This window comes from Colletes latitarsis, chromosome 7 (assembly GCF_051014445.1).
Source record: "Colletes latitarsis isolate SP2378_abdomen chromosome 7, iyColLati1, whole genome shotgun sequence".
Lineage (NCBI taxonomy): Eukaryota > Metazoa > Arthropoda > Insecta > Hymenoptera > Colletidae > Colletes > Colletes latitarsis.
In genome coordinates, this window is record NC_135140.1 from 5,539,247 (window position 1) to 5,562,835 (window position 23,589).

General features: G+C 35.0%; 1 protein-coding gene across 5 annotated transcripts in view; it reads left to right on the plus strand.

Moving 5' to 3' along the window:
- Kcnq (KCNQ potassium channel) overlaps nt 1–23,164 on the plus strand; it is a 98,249-nt gene extending 75,085 nt beyond the window's left edge. For 4 of the 5 annotated variants that reach the window (XM_076768334.1, XM_076768335.1, XM_076768336.1 and 1 more), the window contains 2 exons: nt 4,724–4,846; nt 8,295–23,164. In XM_076768334.1, coding sequence (XP_076624449.1) covers nt 4,724–4,846; nt 8,295–8,396 — 225 coding nt within the window. In that variant the 3' untranslated portion in view covers nt 8,397–23,164. The remainder of the gene's footprint in view (nt 1–4,723; nt 4,847–8,294) is intronic. The other variant, XR_013079963.1, reaches the window with a different exon arrangement.
- Nucleotides 23,165–23,589: the final 425 nt, after the last annotated feature.

Below are 23,589 nucleotides of genomic sequence, written 5' to 3' on the forward strand. Positions count from 1 at the left end.
CATTTATCGAAGAGTAAAGAGCGAAGTAATTTTAAAATGGTGCATCGTCGGAGAATATTCAGTCTTAAAACCATAAAGCATGTAAATTCGCGGATAGATTTGTGACTAGAAGAAGCAGTTTCGAAATACTCGAGACTGGTTTGCCGCTGCGAGCTTCCAGGATGGAATTTTGATGAAGGGAAAAACTGTCTGCTTTGAGTCGCCCGGAAATCTTGGTAGTTCCTTTGCTAATACGAATATTAATGTTTACACGCGTGCATACATAAGCCAAATATTGCAGTAGAACCGTAAACGAGAAGATTCTTCTTGTCAGAATAAATCCTCGCAGCAGCGGTAAATTTCCTTTCGAACAGTTTGAGAGAAAACGACTCGTAAATTGATCGAACGCGTGTATATTTGACGATAATGGAAACTGAATAGAATAAAAATTGGAAAATTCTCTCGTTTCTAAACTACGCGTACGATAAGTTCACGAATACGATACAAAATTATTTATATTCTTATTAGTTAAAATAAATTTGTTATTAATGCCAAAGACGCAACAACCGCCCTTTCCATCGAACAATCACCCAATTCCTTACGCAGACCGCCTTAAATCGATCCATAAAATAGAGAGAAACAAATGGAACGAAAGGTGAAACTCGACAAACCGTACGAAGATACACAATATAATACAAGACTTATTCCAACAAGTACCAACCCGAAACCTCACCAGGAAAGATAGAATAATTCTATCAAGATTAATAACAGGACATTCAATCTGCAAACCCTTGTAACCAACTAATATCAACACACCATGTATGAATGCCAAAGATGTACTGTACAAAGAACAAAATATGGACTCCATCGAGAAACATCGTTGATCTCAGAGGACTACGTCAGGAATACCTTGAACTACCTAAGGGAAACCCAATTATACAATAAAATTTAACAGAACGACCCCAAAAAATAACCGCGTAGAACCTGAAAAAATCAATTTGTTCCGAAGATATTTTTCTACAAATATTTCATTATATTTCTTGAGATAATATTAAATAAATGGTGAGGTTTAGAGCGTTCTGGTGGAAGACACGAGGAATATAATGCTCAGATTGGAATCGACAGAAAATTCTTTTGTCTATCTAGCGAACAATGTTCAAGATTATAATTAATGTGAAAATTTTTGGGATTTCTGTCATTGATACGGATAATGTTAAGCATTTCAGAGCAGACGGCAGGTTGTAGGTTAGGCGCAAGGACAAAGGCAACGGTTGTATCGCGTCCCGTTCCTCATCGGGGAAATGCAGATTGCGCGTCGACAATTATTACGTCACTGCCAATCGAGGAGTGAATAAAGCCAATGTCAGCCCGTGGAACAATGAAGTTGTCAATACACGGAACATACCAAAGGCCGAGTTACTTGATCTGATGCCGACATAATAGTCTGCTAATCTAGAGCGTATCGAACATCGTCGTGCATGCGGTTTCATCTTTTAAGAAAATCGACTTCGCTTCCGGTTAATAATCCATAGACCTTGCCTCGTTTCTAACTCAAAAACAGTTTTAGAAACATCGCCTCTGACCAGAACAGATAATTCGACTCTTAAACCCGTTCGTACTCTCGTCTATTAAATTGCAAAAATAAAAACCAAACAGAGACGAATTCGTTGCAATACTTCAGTGATAATAAATTTTAATAACTTGAAAACGTAATGGGGGGAAATATCAGCATATGAAATACGAAATATCACGCGATTATTGGAATTTTCAATAGTTATGATTTAATATTTTTATATCTGGAATGAAAAGAATCGATTTGCGTGAAAATAAATGCTGAGCTTGATTTAAACAAACGCGTATGTATAAAAGTAATTTTATTTTTACTTTCTTATACGAAAGTTTAATTAAAGTCGATAGAAGACTGAAAAGAATTTTTATCATAATCGCGAGTAAATAAACTGATTGAAATGAAATTCACTGTTCGAAACGTCCATTTTCGGCCTTAAAACTTCACTTCGCGTAAGGGAGAAGTTTCCGCAGCCGAGGTTCGAACTTTGATATTTTGACGTCATCCGAATCATTGATTGCTTTTTGGAATATTTCGTGGGCCACCATTTGCCTATGAATAAAGATTTTCCGTTCTACATATTAATGTCAAGGTGAAAGATGTTACCTAAATGTGGAACAGAGTAACAACAAAACATAATTATCGTTTAGAATACGGTTACATTGAAATTTATGCTCATACTGCTTCATCGTTATTTAAGATTAAAAAATAGTGAAAAATTAAATTTTAAATTTACCGACTATTTAAAGACTATATAATTATTTAACACGCGACACAATTTAAATCTTAAATGGCGAAAGATTAAATTTAAAATTTAAATTTATTACGCTATTTAAAGACTATATAATTATTTAACACGCAACAACACAATTTACATCTCATTAAAGAATTAAAAATTAAATTTAAGTAGCGAAAAATTGAATTTGACGAATCCATTGTATCCGGTAATATCGTTATTGTATGTCTCATTATGTACAGTATAATGAGATTATAGTTTGTATTTTCCCAAAATGAAATATCAATTCAATTTGCTCCAATTTTCGATCTATTCAAAATACTTGTGCCGAAAATTCCTATTTGAATATAACGCGGTCTCGATCGAAAGGAACGAGAAAACATCGCGATTATTCCAGATGAAATTGTCGATCGTGCTAATTTAACTTCGTCGAATACACGGTCCTTTGTTCGAGGAAGGAGTTTCGAGCGAACGAGGCTTTATTATGCATCCGCAAAATCGATAACACCTTTAACCCTAGAAAGTTCGAGCCACGAGCACTTACGACAAGACAATTACCATTATTTTATTTACTGTTAATCCCCCTAAAACTAAACTAAAACCAATTTTCAACATCGATCCTAAATATATTTTTAAGAATTTTTCGACCGACAGTTTAAGCATCCCTTGGCCTTTCTAGGGTTAAACCTTCGTGCTGGCACGGTGGAATCGTGTTTCGAGGTTCTCACGATTTTCAACTTCACGAAGAGACGATAGATATCGACTTATCGTATTAGGTTTGTTAGCTTCCTCAAGTTCCGTGGAGAGGATTCGATATACGAGAAACGAAGTTCGATAATATTTCGTAGATTTATGTAATATGGTTTTCAACATATTTTATTCCATTGTTACCAACTATATATGTCGAATAGAATCGATACTACCTATTATTACTATCGTAGAAGTTTCTCATGTATCGACTAATGAATCCGGTTAATTAATCGTGGTTAACCTACAATTAATTGCGATCCCGAATATTCGGTGAACGCTATACCACACCCGAGGATAATAAACCAAACATGTTGTATGTATTTTCGAAAATTGTAAGCACGGTGCGACCCATATTAAACTTTCGATATGTACGAACAAATACGAAACGCAGCGAATACCATGTTTTTTGGTCATTATCGTTTTTTAGGTAAATTATCCTCGTATCTGTTGCGTACGCAGGAACCATAGTAAATTGTTATTTCGCAAATTTTAGGTACACGTTCGAATAAAATTATACGCGTTACTCGTGTGAAATAAAAAACCAACGCCAGACGACATTCGTTCGAAATCAATTATTTTTTTAGCAGAATTTCTCCGTTTTCCACGATCCAAATAAAATATTTATTAAATTTGTAATTACTTAGGATTGGAAAGGAAGAATTATGTATTTAGTATTTTATATTTTAAAGGAGAATATGATTCGAATTGAATCTGATATTTTTTTTTGTAATTATCGAAAGTTTGTTGTTAAATTTAACGAGCTGGTTTACTATTTTTATTTCTCAAGTTAAAAATGAAATATGGATATCCAGATCGTAAAAATGACCAAATTTTAGTATGTTTATTAAAATTAATCACGTTATTCTCATCTTTAAAGAATTATTTCACAACAACTGCAAATGAAAATAAAAAGATACTGTTCATACGTAAGTGATTACGTTCTGCACGAAAACTGGTAAAACGTTTTCTTCTTCTGATAAATATCCGAAGCGAAATCAATATTTGAAGCACCATTGGACACAACCCTAAATTTAATAAAACCAAAATTGAAGGTCTGTATGTTTCCTTTTAATTAAAAAAGAGACTCCCAAGGGCGTAGTGAACATTTCAAGCTATTGATTTTCGCTGGATTGGTCAAGATGATAAAATTCAAACCGAACTGTATCAACGATTCTTATGTTATAATTGTACCATCGAAGATGGAATTATGCTATCATCGAACACAGATTTAAATAATTTAACACGTATCGTTTGACACTTTTACAAATCTTTGAATTCATATTACCATCAAATGTGTGTAATCCAAAGGTAAATCAGTACTTCTGATACTTTTCTCGAAATGAAATAAGACAAAGATTGGGAAAGTATATTTCTTATGGAGAAATCAAAAATCTTTACAACGATAAATTGTTAGGTCTAACGAACAATGATCGACGATCGTGAATGTGTGCACAAAATTGGGAAGAGTTCGATTTTTTAATTTCATATAAATGTGTAAAACATGGACCATGTTAGTTTCGAGTAAACAGAGATGTCTTCGTTCGAGATAAAGGAATGCTCAAGTTGCTTGAACCGAGTAGAGCTCGGTTTTTCCAGATACTTTCACAATTCGAATATGAAGCATACTAGATACTATCGTTGATTTTCAACGTTATCTGTATGTCGCGCATCTAACCCGTACCTTTTCACAGGAGTTACAGAGGAGATTGGATCAGACCCTGGGCAAACCAGGCAGCTATTTGGCAGGAATCGACCGGGCAGGCAACGTGAAGCCGATGACGATAGGCGCACGCTTATACAGGGTCGAGCAGCAGGTGAGTCCCTCCACGTTTCGTTCGCCATTTATTTAATTTAACAACAATATTCCTTACACACTTATCGATTCGTTTCGAATTAAAATTAAAACGAGTTCATTTATTTGATCATTAAAAGCACCGTCGACCCTTTATTTTCATTTTTAACATTGTTATTAGTACTATTATTTACATTAGTTTTACTATTACTATTTATTACCGTTATAGATTCGTTTCGAGTTTGAAATTAAAACGAGTTCATTTATTTAATCGTTAAAAGCACCGTCGACCCTTTATTTTCATTTTTAACATTGTTATTAGTACTATTATTTACATTAGTTTTACTATTACTATTTATTGCGGTTATCGATTCGTTTCGAATTTGAAATTAAAACGAGTTCATTTATTTAATCATTAAAAGCACCGTCGACCCTTTATTTTCATTTTTAATATTGTTATTAGTACTATTATTTACATTAATTTTACTATTACTATTTATTACCGTTATCGATTCGTTTCGAATTTGAAATTAAAACGAGTTCATTTACTTAATCGTTAAAAGCACCGTCATCTCTCTGTCTTCATTTTTAACATTGTTATTAGTACTATTATTTACATTAGTTTTACTATTACTATTTATTACCGTTATCGATTCGTTTCGAATTTGAAATTAAAACGAGTTCATTTATTTAATCGTTAAAAGCACCATCATCTCTCTATTTTAATTTTTAACATTGTTATTAGTACTATTATTTACATTAGTTTTACTATTACTATTTATTACCGTTATCGATTCGTTTCGAATTTGTAATTAAAACGAGTTCATTTATTTAATCGTTAAAAGCACCGTCGACCCTTTATTTTCATTTTTAACATTGTTATTAGTACTATTATTTACATTAGTTTTACTATTACTATTTATTACCGTTATCGATTCGTTTCGAGTTTGAAATTAAAACGAGTTCATTTATTTAATCATTAAAAGCACCATCGACCCTTTATTTTCATTTTGAACATTGTTGTTAGTACTATTATTTACATTAGTTTTACTATTACTATTTATTACCGTTATCGATTCGTTTCGAGTTTGAAATTAAAACGAGTTCATTTACTTAATCATTAAAAGCACCGTCATCTTTCTATCTTCATTTTTAACATTGTTATTAGTACTATTATTTACCTTAGTTTTACTATTACTATTTATTACCGTTATCGATTCGTTTCGAATTTGAAATTAAAACGAGTTCATTTATTTAATTTTTAAAAGCATCATCGACCCGTTATCCTCACCTTTAACCCCTTGACATACAATAGCGAATCTGACTCGTTACAATTTCTTGATGTTGAGTTTCACAATTATGAGGCTACTCGCTCGTCGTCAAGTCTTATATATTACAAATTTTCTTTTTCGTCGCCATGCCTAGTACGAACAAATTTAAACAAAATTAAATCGTACGTCAAGGGGTTAATATTCTTATTAGTATTATTATTTATTTTAGTTTTACTCTTACTATTTGTTACCGTTATCGATTCATTTCGAATTTGAAATTAAAACGAGTTCATTTATTTAATCGTCGACCCTTTATCTTCACCTTTAATATTGTTATTAGTATTATCATTTACATTAATTTTACTTTTACTATTTATTACCGTTACTTTGCTTTACGTAGCTCTATTAAGTTTACGTTGTCACTGTTACTATTATGATATTATTCCATACCCTTAAGGAATATCGTACCTGGCCAATATATTTATGTATATCTATCCGACTTCGAAGCAGAGGTTTGGACACGGTACTCGAGTACGTGATGTCGCCATTGGTCCGCATAACGACAATCGAACGGTTTGAAATATATTTTTCCGTACGATGAAATTAAAAACGATTGGTAAACGACAGAGAAATAGTAGAAAATAACTTCATGATTACGTGTTGTCTCGTAAAAATCGCCCAAGTCACTTTTTAAGATGACCTAGCTTTTTTTATTTCTAATATAAAAAGAAATGTTCCAGTTCAGCGTGGTGGATTAAATACTTCAAAGTAATTTTGTATCAGTTTCGTAGACTTCTTCAAAAAATTGTTTTCTCTTTTAGATGAAACAAATTAATTTATGACATCTGTCGATCGTCCAACGATATTTACCGTGTTGTATAATCTTTATTAAAAATGAACGTACGATAATTCGTATAATAACACGATGGAATTTAATGTAAATTTTGTAGTTTTTAATTAATCGACCGGATACTCTTTCGTTTGAAAGGTTTTTGGTTAGAAATCATTTTGGATCGTTTAGATTGAGAGATCCTGTATATGCAGTCACTATGTAGGCGAATTGGATGCGAAAACCGAAATTGATATGCGAATGTTTGGATGTCAATTGCTAGTGACCGCTCTATTTTGTTAAAGTGTACCACAGGCTGCAGTGGTCGCAGTGCATTTAATATTTCAGCCATTTCATTGCGATAAATATTTTAGTAATGAAACGTTGTTTGCTATTATTTCTCTGTTGCTCTATATTACTATCTTAAAATTGGCAATCTGTATTAACCTTGATCGTATTACCTTTATATACGAATACTGACATCGATTGATCGAATACCCGAGTGCTTGACGAAATTGGTTCGATCAAGAGGATTAGTTCTAAGTATTCTGCCCAGGTGTGTTTCTCATTTTTCTGGACGAAATTCACGTAAATCCTCCATCGTATCCTCCTTCCCTTGAGGATTGCAAATGGATGGGTGTTACTACCGATATAATTTGCAATTTTATAGAACCCTGTATAGTTCTATTTTTACTTACCATTTCGAAAACATCTTAAAATAAGGTAAAATCAAGCTATTAATTCTTTCGTTCCAAAACTGTACTTTTTCTAAACATAGCAATTACATTTATTCTATCGTTTCTATTCCTATTCGGGAAAACAGGAAATTAAAATTATATCAATCCCAAAATCAAACTTACATTATTTTAAGTTGTTTTCTCAATCTCGAAAAATATATTTCGACGTAACCCACTTATCAACAGAAATTTTTCCTCTTCCCTTGCACTTTATTTCCAATCGCTCCGTTTATATCTGAATAAATTTCTAAAAATCGAATGAAACCGCCTGGTACGAATCTGGTGAACTTACAAAGGTATCGAAGCAAATTTTATTCCCGATTAACGAATGTTTCGAACCACCATTCAAAGTTTCGAAATTCGAAAAATTTCATTCGTTCCTCGCGAATAAAATTTGCTCACCCGTAAACATCCGCCTGATTAATCATCGTTGTTGGCTCCAGAGACGAAGGGTGATTAATACGTTAAACGATCTGAGGGGATAAAAATGCTCCGTCTCTCCCAACCAGCGATTGTAATTTATTAACCATCTCGTTCGATCCCAAAAAAAATGTTTCTGCTCGGACTATAAACAGTTTTTGGTCAAAGGGGCGGTGGGAGGACTGATTCTTATATAGAAATTTCTGTCCGCAGTTGTCCGTGATGGACAAGAAATTGGACCAGCTGGTCTACGTGCTGAACGCGGTAGCACAAAAGCAACAAATACCCCTGAGGAGTATAGAGGACGACGTGTAACAAGAAGCCCCCGGCGAGCTAGTGCCATCTGTTTCGCGATCATCGGCAATCCCGTGGACTTTACCCCGCGTCACCATAACCAGCATCGCTCCGAGCATGCTCAGCAAAAGCGGCTGACAGTTACGAGTCGGTCTTCTCAGGCAGACACGAGGCCAGAATGCTCCATTCGAGAGACGAAATTACGATGCAAGGTGAAAAGATGACTCAAAGGAAACTTGGACGACCAAACGATGCACTTTAAAGCAAGACAGAGAAGAACGAGGCGTTGAAAATTGATGGTAGGATCGATGGGGGTGTGAATTGAAATCTGAGACTGGCTATGATTGGGGTTAAAGGTGGAAAGATGACAAAGGAAACTTGAATAACTAAAAAGTGTCCTTCACAGCAAGACAGAGACGAACGATGCGTGAAAATTGATGATAGGATCGATGGGGGTGTGAATTGAAATCTGAGACTGGCTATGATTGGGGTTAAAGGTGGAAAGATGACTCAAAGGAAACTTGAATGACTAAAAAGTGTCCTTCACAGCAAGACAGAGACGAACGAGGCGTTGAAAGTTAATGATAGGATCGATGGGGGTGTGAATTGAAATCTGAGACTGGCTATGATTGTGGTTGAAGATGGAAAAACGACTCAAAGGAAACTTGAATGACTAAAAAGTGTCCTTCGAAGTAAGACAGAGACGTACCAACCGTTGATAATTGATGATAGGATCGATGGAGGTGTGAATTGAAATCTGAGACTGGCTATGATTGGGGTTAAAGGTGGAAAGATGACTCAAAGGAAACTTGAATAACTAAAAAGTGTCCTTCACAGCAAGACAGAGACGAACGAGGCGTTGAAAGTTAATGATAGGATCGATGGGGGTGTGAATTGAAATCTGAGACTGGCTATGATTGGGGTTAAAGGTGGAAAAACCACTCAAAGGAAACTTGAATGACTAAAAAGTGTCCTTCGAAGCAAGACAGAGACGTACCAACCGTTGAAAATTGATAATAGGATCGATGGGGGTGTAAAGTAAAATCAGAGTTTACGATTGGTTTTAAAGGTGGAATGATGGTTCAAAACGAGTCCCTTCGAAGCAAGACAGAAATGAACGAAGCATTGGAAATCGACAATAGAATCAATGGGAATGTAAAATAAAAGCAGAGAGTGCAACTGGGTTTAAAGATCGAAAGATTCCGAAAAAAGAATAAACAAATCCTGAAAATAGGAGAATACGAACTGAATGAATACGAAAGAAAATTGAGTAATTCTGTGGATTTAAATTCAACTTGGAAGCTAAAACTGCAACCTGGATCCGTAAATTTAAAAGAACGGACGGATATGGATAAATAAAGTATCGGAAGCAAATCAGAAAGGAAGGAAACGAAGGATCGAGGATACGGGAATAGTCGACGTATCGATTTGGTAATTAGTTTAAATTATTTAATTCGTTTCGACGGTTGTGCAAGAATATGAACAGAGGAAGAGGCGAAGAATCGACGAACGTGAAAACGGATGGGAATTAGAAAGATTGGATAGTTCGAGTTTTATATGATCATATTTCAATTTCCCAACATCCGCCGGTATTGATCGTCGGCCGGGGTTGATTAAAATTGTGTAATGATGACGCAAGTACAGGAAAATGAAAGGAAACGCGCTGAGAGGGACTCGATTCGATCCGTTAGGTGGAATTGTTTCGTTTGATTTTGAAAACTGAATGCATGAATTCGGGAAAACAACACATAAAGAAATTGAACGCACTGAATAACGACGTGCCGATTAATTTAACTTGATCCAGATACGGAAATTGCTAACGAGTATAACCTACATCTGTTTTGATATTAATAACTTTGTGATTTTAATATATAGATTAAAACGAAGAAACTTTCGAGCTTGCATATAATTTCATTAAGATCTGGGGTAACGTTGGGAGATTAACGATGTCCGCGGAGACGTTGAATTCTTAACAGAAATGAAAATTCTATGAGAAGATACATTAATTGTTCAGCACCTTGAAGCGCCATTAATATAACTTTTCTACCGGCGAAGATTATAACGTGAAATTCGAGACTTTATCAGCTTATAAATAAAATAAACTGGATCACATAAAAATTCTCAAAAACCGAAGTTTGAAATTCCTAAACATAAATCAAGCATCGAAGAAAGTTTAAGGGCAGTGTGATTAAAAATTGAAATAGCGAGTCCAAGGATAGAGTCGTTCAACGAAAAGTCCGAGAAAAAGGTGATAATAAAAAATTCTCTCTTGGCTACGGCGTTAAGAAGATCATAAAATGAAATTCGAAACTTTATCAGCCCATAAATAAAATAAACTGGATCCGATAAAAATTCTCAAAAATCAAAGTTTAAAAGTTTTAAACATAAATAAACCGTCGAAGAAGGTTTAGGGGCAAAGTGTATGATTACAAATTGATATAGCGGGTCCACGGATAGAATCATTCAACAAAGAGAGACTTCATCAGCTCACAAATAAACCAAACTGGATCCCATAAAAATTCTCAACAACCAAAATTTAAAATTTCTAAACATAATTGAACCGTCGAAGAAAATTTGGGGGCAAAGTGAGCGAATAAAAATTGAAATAGCGAGACCATGTGTAGAATCATTCAATGAAAGGGGTAACAATAAAAAATTCTCTGTTGGCTATGTCGTTTCCTTTGACATTATTCACCTTGTCGGAAGAAGTTCGGAGGTCCAAGATTCTCTAAGAGAATTCTACTGCGATTCGAGCAAAGGTCGAAGATTGTTTCGAGTCCACGGGAGAATGCATCGTCGTTTGGATACTTCCGCAGCCGTAGGACCGGTGGTCCTCGAGGAACCATTCGCAAAATGATCACGCTAAACGCACAGGAACGATTTTTCTCTTGGGACGAAAATAGAAGGCGACGCACGCGAAGCGGCAGCATCGAGTTTCGTGAAAAGTAAAACGTATTCCTCGGCATCCCAGCGACTCAACGACGCTTGATCGTCGATCCTGGATATCAAAGGCGAATCGAGGGATTCGCTGAAAACGAACGTGGTTTACATAGAAAACGTAGGGGGTTTTTGGTAGTTTCGTAACGAGAACTAATCGAGGCTGTCTCCGTGTAACGATGGAAGAACGGATGCAAACGTATTGGGAACATCAATCGGGCCAACTAGGAGTAATAGAGAGGAACAATAAGCAAGTAATGAAGAAAAAAAATAATAACTTCCTAGACGATATATCTCTAAATAGGCTTATCGTAACGTAACTTCTAGTCTCTGCTGGTAATAACGATCAATTATTAAGCCTTAATTAATAATCACGGACTTTAAGATCGAGCGTGTGTAATCGATGGGTCGCGCGTTGTACAAAAGCGGTGTCGAGTTATTCTTACTTACTTATACTCGTACTTTGATCGATTTTTTCAATTTCTAGCACAAACGCGGAACTTGCCGAGCAAAGAGAAAAAAAAGAAAACAAAACAAAACAAAAGTATGCTTAAATAAAAAAATATCCTCGTACGGTTCTCCCCGGTTTTTTACGGTCGCATCTCCCCCTCTTCGCTGTGAACGCTCGTTTCCATTCGCGCGCCGCGACAGAACCTCGCCGAATTTATCGGTCTTCGATACGAGTGGCAGTTAACCTTTCAACGTGGAGGAAAAAGGAACGAATCAAATATTTTATTCGAATCGAACCTTGGATTCTGCGTCGTTTGTCCTTTGAAAGTCAATTCTTTGAAGTTTGCGCGCTTCGAGATCGTCGTCGCTGAGCATCTACTGTGCGTTCGCGAGAAGTTGACCACAGGAGGCGTGGGAACGCTTGAATTGCTCCGCCCATCCCCACCCGCGTCGTCGTTTCGCACCAATCAGACTCGCATTCCTTTCACTCGACAACTTCTCGCGGCGTCGATAGTACCAAACACCCCATGCTGAAGGGTTAATTCTTGAGCTGTACAGGGTGTTCGTTAGATACACGGTCAAGTTTCTACAGCTGGTTGAAGCACGATCAGTGTTTCTGATAATCTGTACGCCTAGTATCGTTTCTACCATTTGATTTGGACAACAATCGACTGTTCTTTAATCGAATACCTTATTTGCAGAACAGAGAATAGCAAAATGTATCTGTGAAGAAGGAAAGTACAAATTGAGTATCTTAAAATAGACGTTGGTTTTTATTTTAAAACTCATAATGCCACAGAGCTATTAACATAGGTTAACTGCACTCAGGTTAGACATTATACTGAATTTCATAGCGACTTTGCAGTAAAAGCAAAAAGCATTATATTTTCCTTAAAGGTCAGGAACTAATGATGCTGGGTGTACAAAAATTTTCTCGACACGTTTCAAAAGAATTTTTGTTTAATTTCGAGGGAAAATTGCTACTTTTACAAAGTTTGCCTAAACCTTTAACCATTCGAGAACGTTTGTACAGAATTTTGGAATTTCTACACCGTTTTAAAGGTTACTTCTAATCTTCGAAACACTTTTAAAGTATCGGTTCGATGAAACCGATAATTCTGTTACAAGCGTTCGCATCGAGCCTTTTCAGACACGTTGATAGAAGCTTTTCTCGACTCAACGCGCTGTAGACACCTGACGAAGTACGATGAACACTACCACTGTACACGTATCGTTCAGGAACGAACAGAATTGTAAAGAATCGCACGTTTGAACCGGCAGCTATACAGAAGTAAACGGATAAATCCATTGGTGATGTACATATTGCAAACACAAAGGAGGGAAATAGAAGAGAATATCGGATTTATTCTGCATATAAATACATTTATATTTTCTACGTAGGCTATCGGTTACGGCACGTAAAGAACCGTAATATTATCGACACCGTAAGATATATGCGTAAGCTCACGTCAGAATTTCGTCGTGCTAATTCTAAGCGATTCTGTGTGCGAGTGCATGTGTACGCGTGTATGTGAGTGTGTCGTAGAGCAAGGAGAACTTTCCTTTTCTACTTTTCATTCTTCGTTGACCATTCGAGCGCGGAGAAACGCAGTTCGGTGCCCCAATTATACCAGAAATCAATTAAGATCTCTCGAAACGACCGTTAAAACATGATAAATAAGCCTATGTACCTTTCAATAATACTTTGGGTGAATGTTCGATAAGAAAAAATAACAGACGATTAAAGAAGTCGAGAAAAATTTACTTTCCAGAAAGAGAGACTCGTTTCGACCCTAACCGCGTTCTTGGCAGGTCGAATGCCGCATAACTTATCAAACTGATCGTTTAAAAGTTTGTAAATGGAACGTTTCACGCTCGAATGGTTAAAGAACCGGAGCGTTTGAAGTATTTTCCGTTTGAAGCATTGAACGCACGTGAATTTTCGAAATGCACGAACGTCTTTCTTCGTAAGGCATGCGTCACGAAACGTTCTGATCTCGACTACACGATCGAGGGTCAATCGATCTCCGCGCGAGAAGGACCAGTCTCTTGTTAATTAAGGTAACGTTTAATGTCGGGCGAAATATTGCACTGAAAATATCTATTGTCTAAACTATATTATTATTATTAGAGTCTAACGCAACGTAACTCTGTAAATATATACTTATAGCGAGGGTAGGAGAAAGTTTTTCTTAAGCGAAGCGACTTTTAAGAGTATTTTTTTAACCTAACAGGCAAACTATAGCACATTCCTTGTCGTTTGAAACCATTTTCAATGAAACGCGCACATTCCTTCCAAGCAGACGCACCAAACTTGGGCAGAATTTTATTTTGACGATTGAAAAATGAAAACTGTTTATTTGGAACGTTCGTTCGATCGTTCTGAGAGATTACGTTTCCGCATCGAACTGTCAAAGATGAACGTTGACGGATAAAGGATGAGATTCTAGTCAAATGGATAACCGTTATAAATTCTTTTCCGTCGAGCTTGGTTTCTTGCAACGACAGATTCGATTTCCTGGCACCGGTGTGCGCTCGTTTAGTATAGATAGTGTTTTCCTTCAAATTCTGCCTGGTCGAGGAACGAAAAATACTCTTGTAAAACGCGCTCGAGCACGTACAAACGTACGATATAAAAAAAATTCTATGGTGCCTCTCACTCGACTAACTATACTGTGACGCAACTGATAAATATTAATAAATATCGGTGATAGAATCTAGCGTAAGTTAGCGTTGTAAATAACGTCGTAGGAGTATGGAACTATAATGGCAATATAGGCTCCGAAGGTACAGCACAGAATTTTTCATTTTCGTATAGCGAAGCCGCTGAACGTTCATCGTTATCTGCGCTTGAAAAATCTTTCTCGTCGAATATCACATCCAGAAAACACGAATTAAATGTGGAAAATTTTTAATTATTAAGTTTTCGATGAAAGAAAAACGAGCTTGAATCGTAACTTTTGATTTATGTTTAATTAAAGTTAAATTTCTTCGTTTATTAATCTGTTTATTAAATGTTTTATAACGAAGATTCATTTACAATGGGTAATTCTTTTTACCATTCTTATGGAGAAGAAAGAGTCAACGAAATCTTTCGTGTGTTTTGAAAAAGTTTTACGAGAAATGTTCTTCACAGCTCTGTACCGTTTACCTTCGAACTTTCAAACGACCAAACAAGGCGACGAATCGAGATTACCGGGCTCCGAAAAATCATCGCTGATCTTCAGAGAGTCGTTACGTTTCGAAAATTAACGCTCCACGGATCTTTTAACGAAGTATCGCTGGATTATATTGCCGACCATGGGTAGAGACAATCAACAACGTACGCGTACACGCGTGCAAACAATAAATAAACATAATGTTTCGTTTCACGATTGACTCTCGTTGTAAATCGGCAAATACTCGAACCCTTTTCGATTTTACGTTCACGTATTCTCGTCGACGAGAACCTGGGAACACTAACTATAAAACTTGTAAAATAAACGTAACTGCGACGAGATCGTTGACGCTTCGAGGAAGCTATGAACTTAAGAGACGAAATCTTCGTCGAAACTCGAGTCGTCTTTATCGAAGCGTTGGGCAAATTGAAATTAAAATTCGAAATAACGAATTGATACTTCGATTTTCTGTTCGATACGATATTATTTCGACTAATATTCGTTTCGTTAGGTTCTCGATTCAAACGAGAATTAAGTAACGATCGAGTCAATATTTTTAAAGGTTCAAAAATTTCAAAGTTCCACTTATTTTTGAGAAACAAAATGCAATCGTATGTTAGAGAATAAGGTTATTTCGAGCCCAGATCTGGCGACGACGCCATTTTGGCTATCATCGGTTTCTCGTACGCGTAAACTGTACTGTTCTATACTGTACGGCCTCTTTTCCTGACAATATACTCACGGAGGATTGTATTTTCGTAGCTTCGCTTTAACTTCGTTCTGTCACGTTGTTTCTTGAATTGCTCCATAGACACTGAGAAATTCAGTGTGCCTGGAATCGGTTATCGAATCGTGAGAAACGCGAGAAAGGGATGTACAATACAGATGCTGGAAATGATGAATCGCGAGTAAAATTCGACGAGGGTACTTTTCCTCAAACAATTTAAAGAAAATCTGAAACGGGTCACTAGTGATGGGATCGAGTACTTTGATACCATCGATACGTTTACCTTAGAAATTGATACTTTTCTATCAAATTATCTTAAGGATTACGAAACGATTTGGAAATTACTGATCAATCCATATAGATTTGATGTCTTTTTAATTACGCGACTCGTCAGAAATAAAAGAAGCAATTATAACGCTCGACAATCTTTCAAATATTAAGGAAAAGGTAAGAAATTTGACATCAGTGATTGTAATGGAAGAACGATTCTAGAATATGATGAAATAGAATGGTTTAAGATTTAGGAATTGATACGTATCGATAGAATTGGTCCCATCACTACGGGTCTCAGGCGTAACGATTTATCGATCTTCTTTTTCTCAGACAGATTTCACAAATATAGACTACATATATAATATACTCAATAAGTGGTCTATAGGTATATAAATTTTATCATAAGAAGAAATATCAATACTAAATACAAATATCAAAGTCTGACACGATTCTTTTGCATCGCGAAAAATAATTAAACGTGTACCTTTTCAAGCAAACTTTTTAATCCGAGATTACTTTTTCTTTCTTCGTACAGTACATTGACATCGAGAAAAAGGACCATTTTTTTCATCACAATTATCATTCTAACAATCCTATTAAAATTTACCGAATCATCAACGAACAAAGTCGATAAAATCAAAATAAATCGTTACGTTCGTGGCCCACGAAAGAAGCTTGGAACGAAAAGTCGCGCGTTAAATATTAATATGTATATTCGTGTAGTACGGTAGTGTTCACGAAAGATGCTCATCAAATTTGTAGTGATTAAAAAAAAAAAGAAGAAAAGTATCGAAAATGAAAGGCGATATAGAGTATCGGAAATTAAATTAGACGAAACTCGTAAATTTTTGCTTTTACGCGAATCGAGTCGACGATTCTTGCAGAAGGAAATACGCTTCGAAAGTAGGTATTTTTGTTTGCGGAGTTTGATTATTTATCGGTGACTAGATATTATCCGAATATAGAGATGTTTCGAAGTGTAAAGAAAAATATAAAATTATGTATAAAAAGTATATTTATTATATATAGAGACGAGCGATGAGATTTCACGATTGTCGTGAAGTTACGTGTCTATAATATATCGACGTAAGTTGACGAGAATCGTAAAATATCGTCGCGAGAATCTTGAGAAGCAAGTAGTGTTCGCGAATCGGCCGAAAATACCTGTAATACGATTTTTAACGATAATATGCGTGTACAAATATATCGTGTACGTATATACGCATGTATACTTCTTATAAACATACAAATATTCGCATATATTCGATTGAAATTAGAAAGAGAGAGAGAGTCTAACTTTTAATGCACTTAACGCTTTGCATATCGACTTTAAAAATAATCAACCATCGTGTTTTTTGTTGTAAATAAAATATCCGAGTCGTAGATAGCGAACAAATTAATTAATTACATTTAAAACTTTGTTGCTCTCAATTTTGTAAAGATACACATAGTCGCGTTTTATTAAGGAGTTAAATATTCAATTTATATTAATAATTTCTTGGTGTCAATTCAAGATTGTTTTATCAATTTTGTTGATTATGTATGTTAGGAATAGTACCAAACAATATGCATTTAATAATATAGAGTGTAAAGTGAAATTCTTTAAACGAAGAAATGCAATGGAGTGCAAAACTCGTTATGTTGTAATTAAGAAAAATTTAGTTCGATCGGAGTTTGGATCGAAGAATTGTTCTAACGATGAATAACGACGGTTCAAAGTTTTTTTGCACCTCTCGAATTCACAGATTTTTTTTTTAACTTTCAACATGGAACATTTAATGACACGCCAATCGCATGCATCTGCATCTAACATTTTCAATTAACTCGGAAGCACGTCTCCATTGATTGTTGTTTGACCCTTCCATTCATTAAACGTTTAGAATTTATTATATTAGCCATTATTATTACTAGAATTTGTGACAGGCTTAACATCGTCACATTTATTTAATTTATCATTCTCTGATTTTTAGATCGAACTTTCTTTGCTCGTTCGTTTACTTAATTTTGTGTTATATCATAAATTCGCGTTATAAATTAATTTCTTATCTTACTCTAGATGTAATCATCTGTATTCCTTTCGCAAATTCATCTTTGTTCGTAAGCATTACGAAACACGGTTCTCAAAGCAATTTTCTTAAAGAGGAACATTTCTTTCTTTCGTCGTTGGTATTTAACATTATTTTAACGATTTCGCTTAATAAATTTAAAGAACTGAAAAGGCGTGCAAAAATGACTTCTGAGTATTAAAAATATTTGAATGTATAAATATTCTATGGCGAAGGAAATATCTCGAGGGAAATGAATGGACACGAAAATATCCCAAACTTAATGCAACGCTTCTTTCTTTTCAGTTTCCTCAAAACGTATTAAAAGAGACGTGCATTTTTTGTTAAACGTACAAAAATTGTTAAAAAGCCGTGCGCAAAGCGTTAAGATTGGAATTGTAAAAACACTATTAAATATCTCGAAAGAATTATATAAATGCAATATCTAAAGTAGTAACACACTCGTATATCGAGGAGCTGGAGAAAATGCCTCTGATTTGAAATTAAAGGAACCTAAAATTATTGCCTTTTTTTTTTTTGTCAAAACCATAGGTTTTCCTTCTTTCTTGTTTCTCCATACTTTTAATTTAAGAAAGAAACGCGACTCTCAGAATCTCTATTTTTGTTTACAGTTTAATTAATTTCTGTTACTGTCACCCTTAAAATGTGTTTGACCGAATTGATAACCATTAACCAGAAATCAAATTTACATATTAACAAAATTCGACAATACTCTCGTATTGCATGTTGCATACTGTAAACATGGGTATGAAAAATTAAATTAAGCGTGCATAGTCATGAAAAAAAATTCTAAAATTTGTGAAACGTTCAGTAACGCTCGGGGGAATTTTTCATAGCTCCTTGCAGTATACGAAGGAACGAGTAAAGCAATTAGTTTCATGAATTACGCTTACGAAAATTCCGCTGTACTTACAGCCTGCAATTAGACTATGTGATAACGTTCGATTTTAGTCTATAGTCGCTCTAAAAGTGATTCAGGTTCGTTCGCGTAGACTGGCCTCTCTTCTCGGATCTCTATAGATCGCAATTTCAGCTCGAAACTTTGGAATACTTGTGGTAGTCGTACAAATCGTGTAGCGTTTATCGTTTCTGTTACATTTATTATAAAAGAAATTTCATTTGCTATATTTATTACGCGAAACGTTCCTTCGTTTTTTTATCGCGTGTCGTGGGACATCGTAACGCGAAATATTAACCAAAGAATTATTTTTACAAAGAAATATGGAAACGAGAATCTACAATCGCCATATCGTGGCCCTTCGAAGGGTGGACCTATGTATTTTTTTACAGAACGAATCTACGTTTTATATTTTTCGATCGAACTATCTCTTTTGTGCAATTAACTGCATCTTACGGAACGATTTAATCTTAAAGACGTGTATTCGTAACGAAACTGGATAATCGAAGGGTGGCCATGCTCGTTAAATACTATTTTAAATACTAATTAAAATCTGTCGAGGGAAACTCGACAAGCATGGTCCACTTCGATGCGTTGTGGTTTTCAAATATAATTCTTTTCGATCGCTGACTCATATTTTTGGGAAAAACGCTTTTTAGAATACATAGAATATCAAGTTGTTTCAGAAAATAAATTACAATGTACAGAAACGAATTCTGATATACAAGTTGCAATTCTATCGCCGATGTTTTAATCTCGATATTCCTGGAAATTTTTACCGCGTAGCTCGAATGACAATCTTAGCAAGATATTATCATGAAATTCGAATTAATTTCGCATAAAATTTTAACAGAATATCGTCTATCGTAAACGCGAGCTGTATATTTGTATTTTAGTAAAAAGAAGGGTAACAACGCCCACGTTTAACGCAAAAATTGATTTTAAGAAATTTTAAGAAACATTTCAGCCTAAATCATAAGTGAAATATTAAAGAGTAAAATGATTAATACTGTTACAATATATTCATCTGCGTCGAAACTAGTATCGCGTGTATTATGAATCAGCGTCGAGCAAACTATAATCTGATTACATTTGCCACGATTAATTATACAGTGCAATTGCCTTGTAATTATATAGTAAGCGCGCGGCTTAACGATACACGATTATGCTTACGCGGCAATTAAATAATAATTACCACGTAATTACCAAGTAATTACCAAGTAATTACAGTGCAATTGCTTCATAGAAATAATCGCAAATGTAATGAGATTACCTACACGATTCTAATTTTGTAAAAATATTCAATTTCAAAAGACATCTCTGATTCTGGAAGCGAATTCCTAACTTTCGTCTCAAACTTGACCCTAAAATGTATTTCTAATTTTCAACGAGAAGCGGATACGAACATTTATTATTTGATCGATTCTCAAAAGAAATTTTAAGGATTTTCTAACATTCATTAGGCGTATTTTTTATTTCTTTCTTTTTCGGGTAAAATACAATTTCCAAAGGCACTTTTTGAAAAGGAGGCGTATTCAAAATGTTGAAATTTTATGACCCCGAACGAAATTTGTCGTAATAGTGCAATTTTAGTTGTCGGGAACGAAATCGAATGCAACAGCTGCATTTCAGACTCTCAAAGTGAATCCGATGCGACAATGCCTTTTAGGGCTTTGTAGTAAAAGGCCATCAAAAGCGTGGCTAGGGGGGATCTACGGCGCAAGAGACGTCGAATTCACCGGGAGGGAAAGAATGGTCGCAGAGAGGGCTCACGACCAAATCGTTTGAAGCTACGGGAATAGGATGAACGAAACTCAATCATATCACCGTAGTTGCCTCTACTATCTGTTAGCAGTAGCTCGTCGAACAGTACTGTTGACTTTTTAACGATAAACTGTCGAAACGATCGCGGAAACCATGAAACTTATCCAGCTTTTCGGGATCGATTCGACACGCGCTGAATAATACTGTTTTTACTACTACTGTCTAGTTACCAATTGCGAATAAACGATTATCCCAGCGATGAAAAAATTGACTGCTACGTTAGCGATTATGCTGGATCAATAACTTCGCTTAAGATCGAGGGGTGGAGAAGCTAAATGGCGTTTATATCCTTAAAAAGATCTTTACAAACAGTGGGACGGTAAATGCTTTCAGCAATAAAATTGTAAGAAACGAAAAACTTTGATCGGGTTTGCAAAATGTTTGAAATTCGATGCGACTGTAGAATAAAAACTTTTTAGTCTCTGATAACAGTAACGGTTGAACGATTCTAAATTGACTGTAGGAAAGTAGCATTAACGTTTTCCTAGTCGAATCTAAGTATTAAATTATTGTATACGAGGAAGCTTTAATTAATTAATAGTACCACTCTAATATAAGTTAATGTTTTTAGTTTATTTCGTGTACATTCCGTTTCATATTAGTAAATTTATTTTACTAGTTATCATTTGCAAGTTGTACATATGTTCTCGCGTAAGATAAAGCGATCAATTTAGAATCGTTTAACTTTACGTTTCGAGGAACCAAATATTTTACGTTTGTTAATTATACTTTATAAATTATAATTTTCCGGTTATAACTTATTGTAGCTTGGAAATTATACCCAATACTACGCTGTAGGTAGTGTACTATCGATGAAAATTTATTTATACAATAAGTTTGAAAAAATTTCAATCGATTAGGAACTTGCACCAGTTGGCATTTAAATCCCTCATATTCGAAAACCATCGCATGGTTAATGTGCTCAGATGGCTCCAATAAATCCTGTTACTTGAGGGGTAAGTTTAAGGATAAGCCTTCTGTCTAATTTAGTATAATACATTATAGCATAACGATACACTTACACACTTACACGTTAATCGGTTCATTAAAATTATTGCAAGACTCTGCCATCAGAGATAAAATTTTATTTAAATTATAGACAACGTATTGTACCAACTATACTCTATTATTTTTAAATGATCCACCACTGATTCTCTCAGAATAAAAATTTGAATCAAAATTTACGACACGAAACCAACGAACGAGTTACGAGAACTTATTCTCGAAACTTTGCTTTCAAGTAACATCGTTTATTTGGATAGTCTGTACCAATATGCATAAGTTTGTTGGTGCAACGTATTGTACCAACTATACTCTATCATTTTTAAATGATCCACCACTGATTCTCTCAGAATAAAAATTTGAATCAAAATTTACCACACGAAACCAACGAACGAGTTACGAGAACTTATTCTCGAAACTTTGCTTTCAAGTAACATCGTTTATTTGGATAATCTGTACCAATATGCATAAATTTGTTGGTGCAACGTATTGTACCAACTATACTCTATCATTTTTAAATGATCCACCACTGATTCTCTCAGAATAAAAATTTGAATCAAAATTTACGACACGAAACCAACGAACGAGTTACGAGAACTTATTCTCGAAACTTTGCTTTCAAGTAACATCGTTTATTTGGATAGTCTGAACCAACATGCATAAAAGTAACGAACTGTACTGTCACTCGATAAACATAGCGATCGAAGGGATCGATGCGTCGACGAGAATAATTTGACAATCCCCAGCCTGGTCGCTGCGAATGGCGAATATTTTGCACTGGCTGTGTATTTTCAGAATATCGACGGTTAACTGGTTTCGAACGAACGATTTAAATTCGCTACGGGAATATCGATTCTACCTAAAATCGCATCTCTGTCGCGCACGTGTATCGAGACACGTGTCTTATTCGGTTAAACAGGGGCCAAGATCATTAACGGAGAGTGATTTTGGATAATCGGAGATGAGCCGGGATTCGTGGAAATAAATCAATCAGCGTACAAGCTTCCGTTCGGTTCATCGTATTATCGAAATCGTCTATCGATTACCGTGTTACGATAATTCGTATTCACGAATGGAAATTAATAATATTGTTTCGTAACAATATTGCATACTTTCGTCTTTGTAAAATCTTAGAATATAGAGCAAACTATAATATGTTCCTATAAAGTATAAACTCTCTTGATTAACGTGTACAATTTTGGAACGTGTATAAAAGTTTTTATTTCTTTTATATTATATATCTTGGAGTGTACAAAGTGTTTCGTAAAATCTGGACGTAACTTTAAGAGTGAATATACTTAACAATAATATCGAGAAGAAACTTTTATAAATGGTTCATTTATTATTAGTTCGCGTATCAACATAGAGTATTATCGAAGTCCAATTTTCAGATTTAGATAAAAGGTTTTTGGTGACATATTTATGTTATATTGTCTCTGAAACGAGAATTATTGGTACCCCCATAGAAAATATAATTCTGTATTTTGAATTCATCGTCGAGGTTACGTCCACTTTTAAGAAACAACCTGTATATCGATACCTGTAAAATCTCCCATCTTCTTTCTAGAATGTTGAAACTTGCGTACCTGCAGAAGCTTTTTTTAAAATATCTCGAAATGCATATCGAAGCTACGTTTCTTAACCTAACGCAATAAACTTTCAATAAACGCACTTTGTTTAATTGCACCTGAAGGATCTCATTATACAGAGAGTCCATGCAGCTTGGCGCCTAAATTAATTTCTATACTCTCATAATTTAACAAATTTGTTAATTTTCTTTAATAATTTCATACTTTTTCGCATAGTCTCGAGCCCGAAGAAAAGTCATTTTTAATAAATAACGAACACATACTCAGAATTTTAGTAATCTATTCCATAT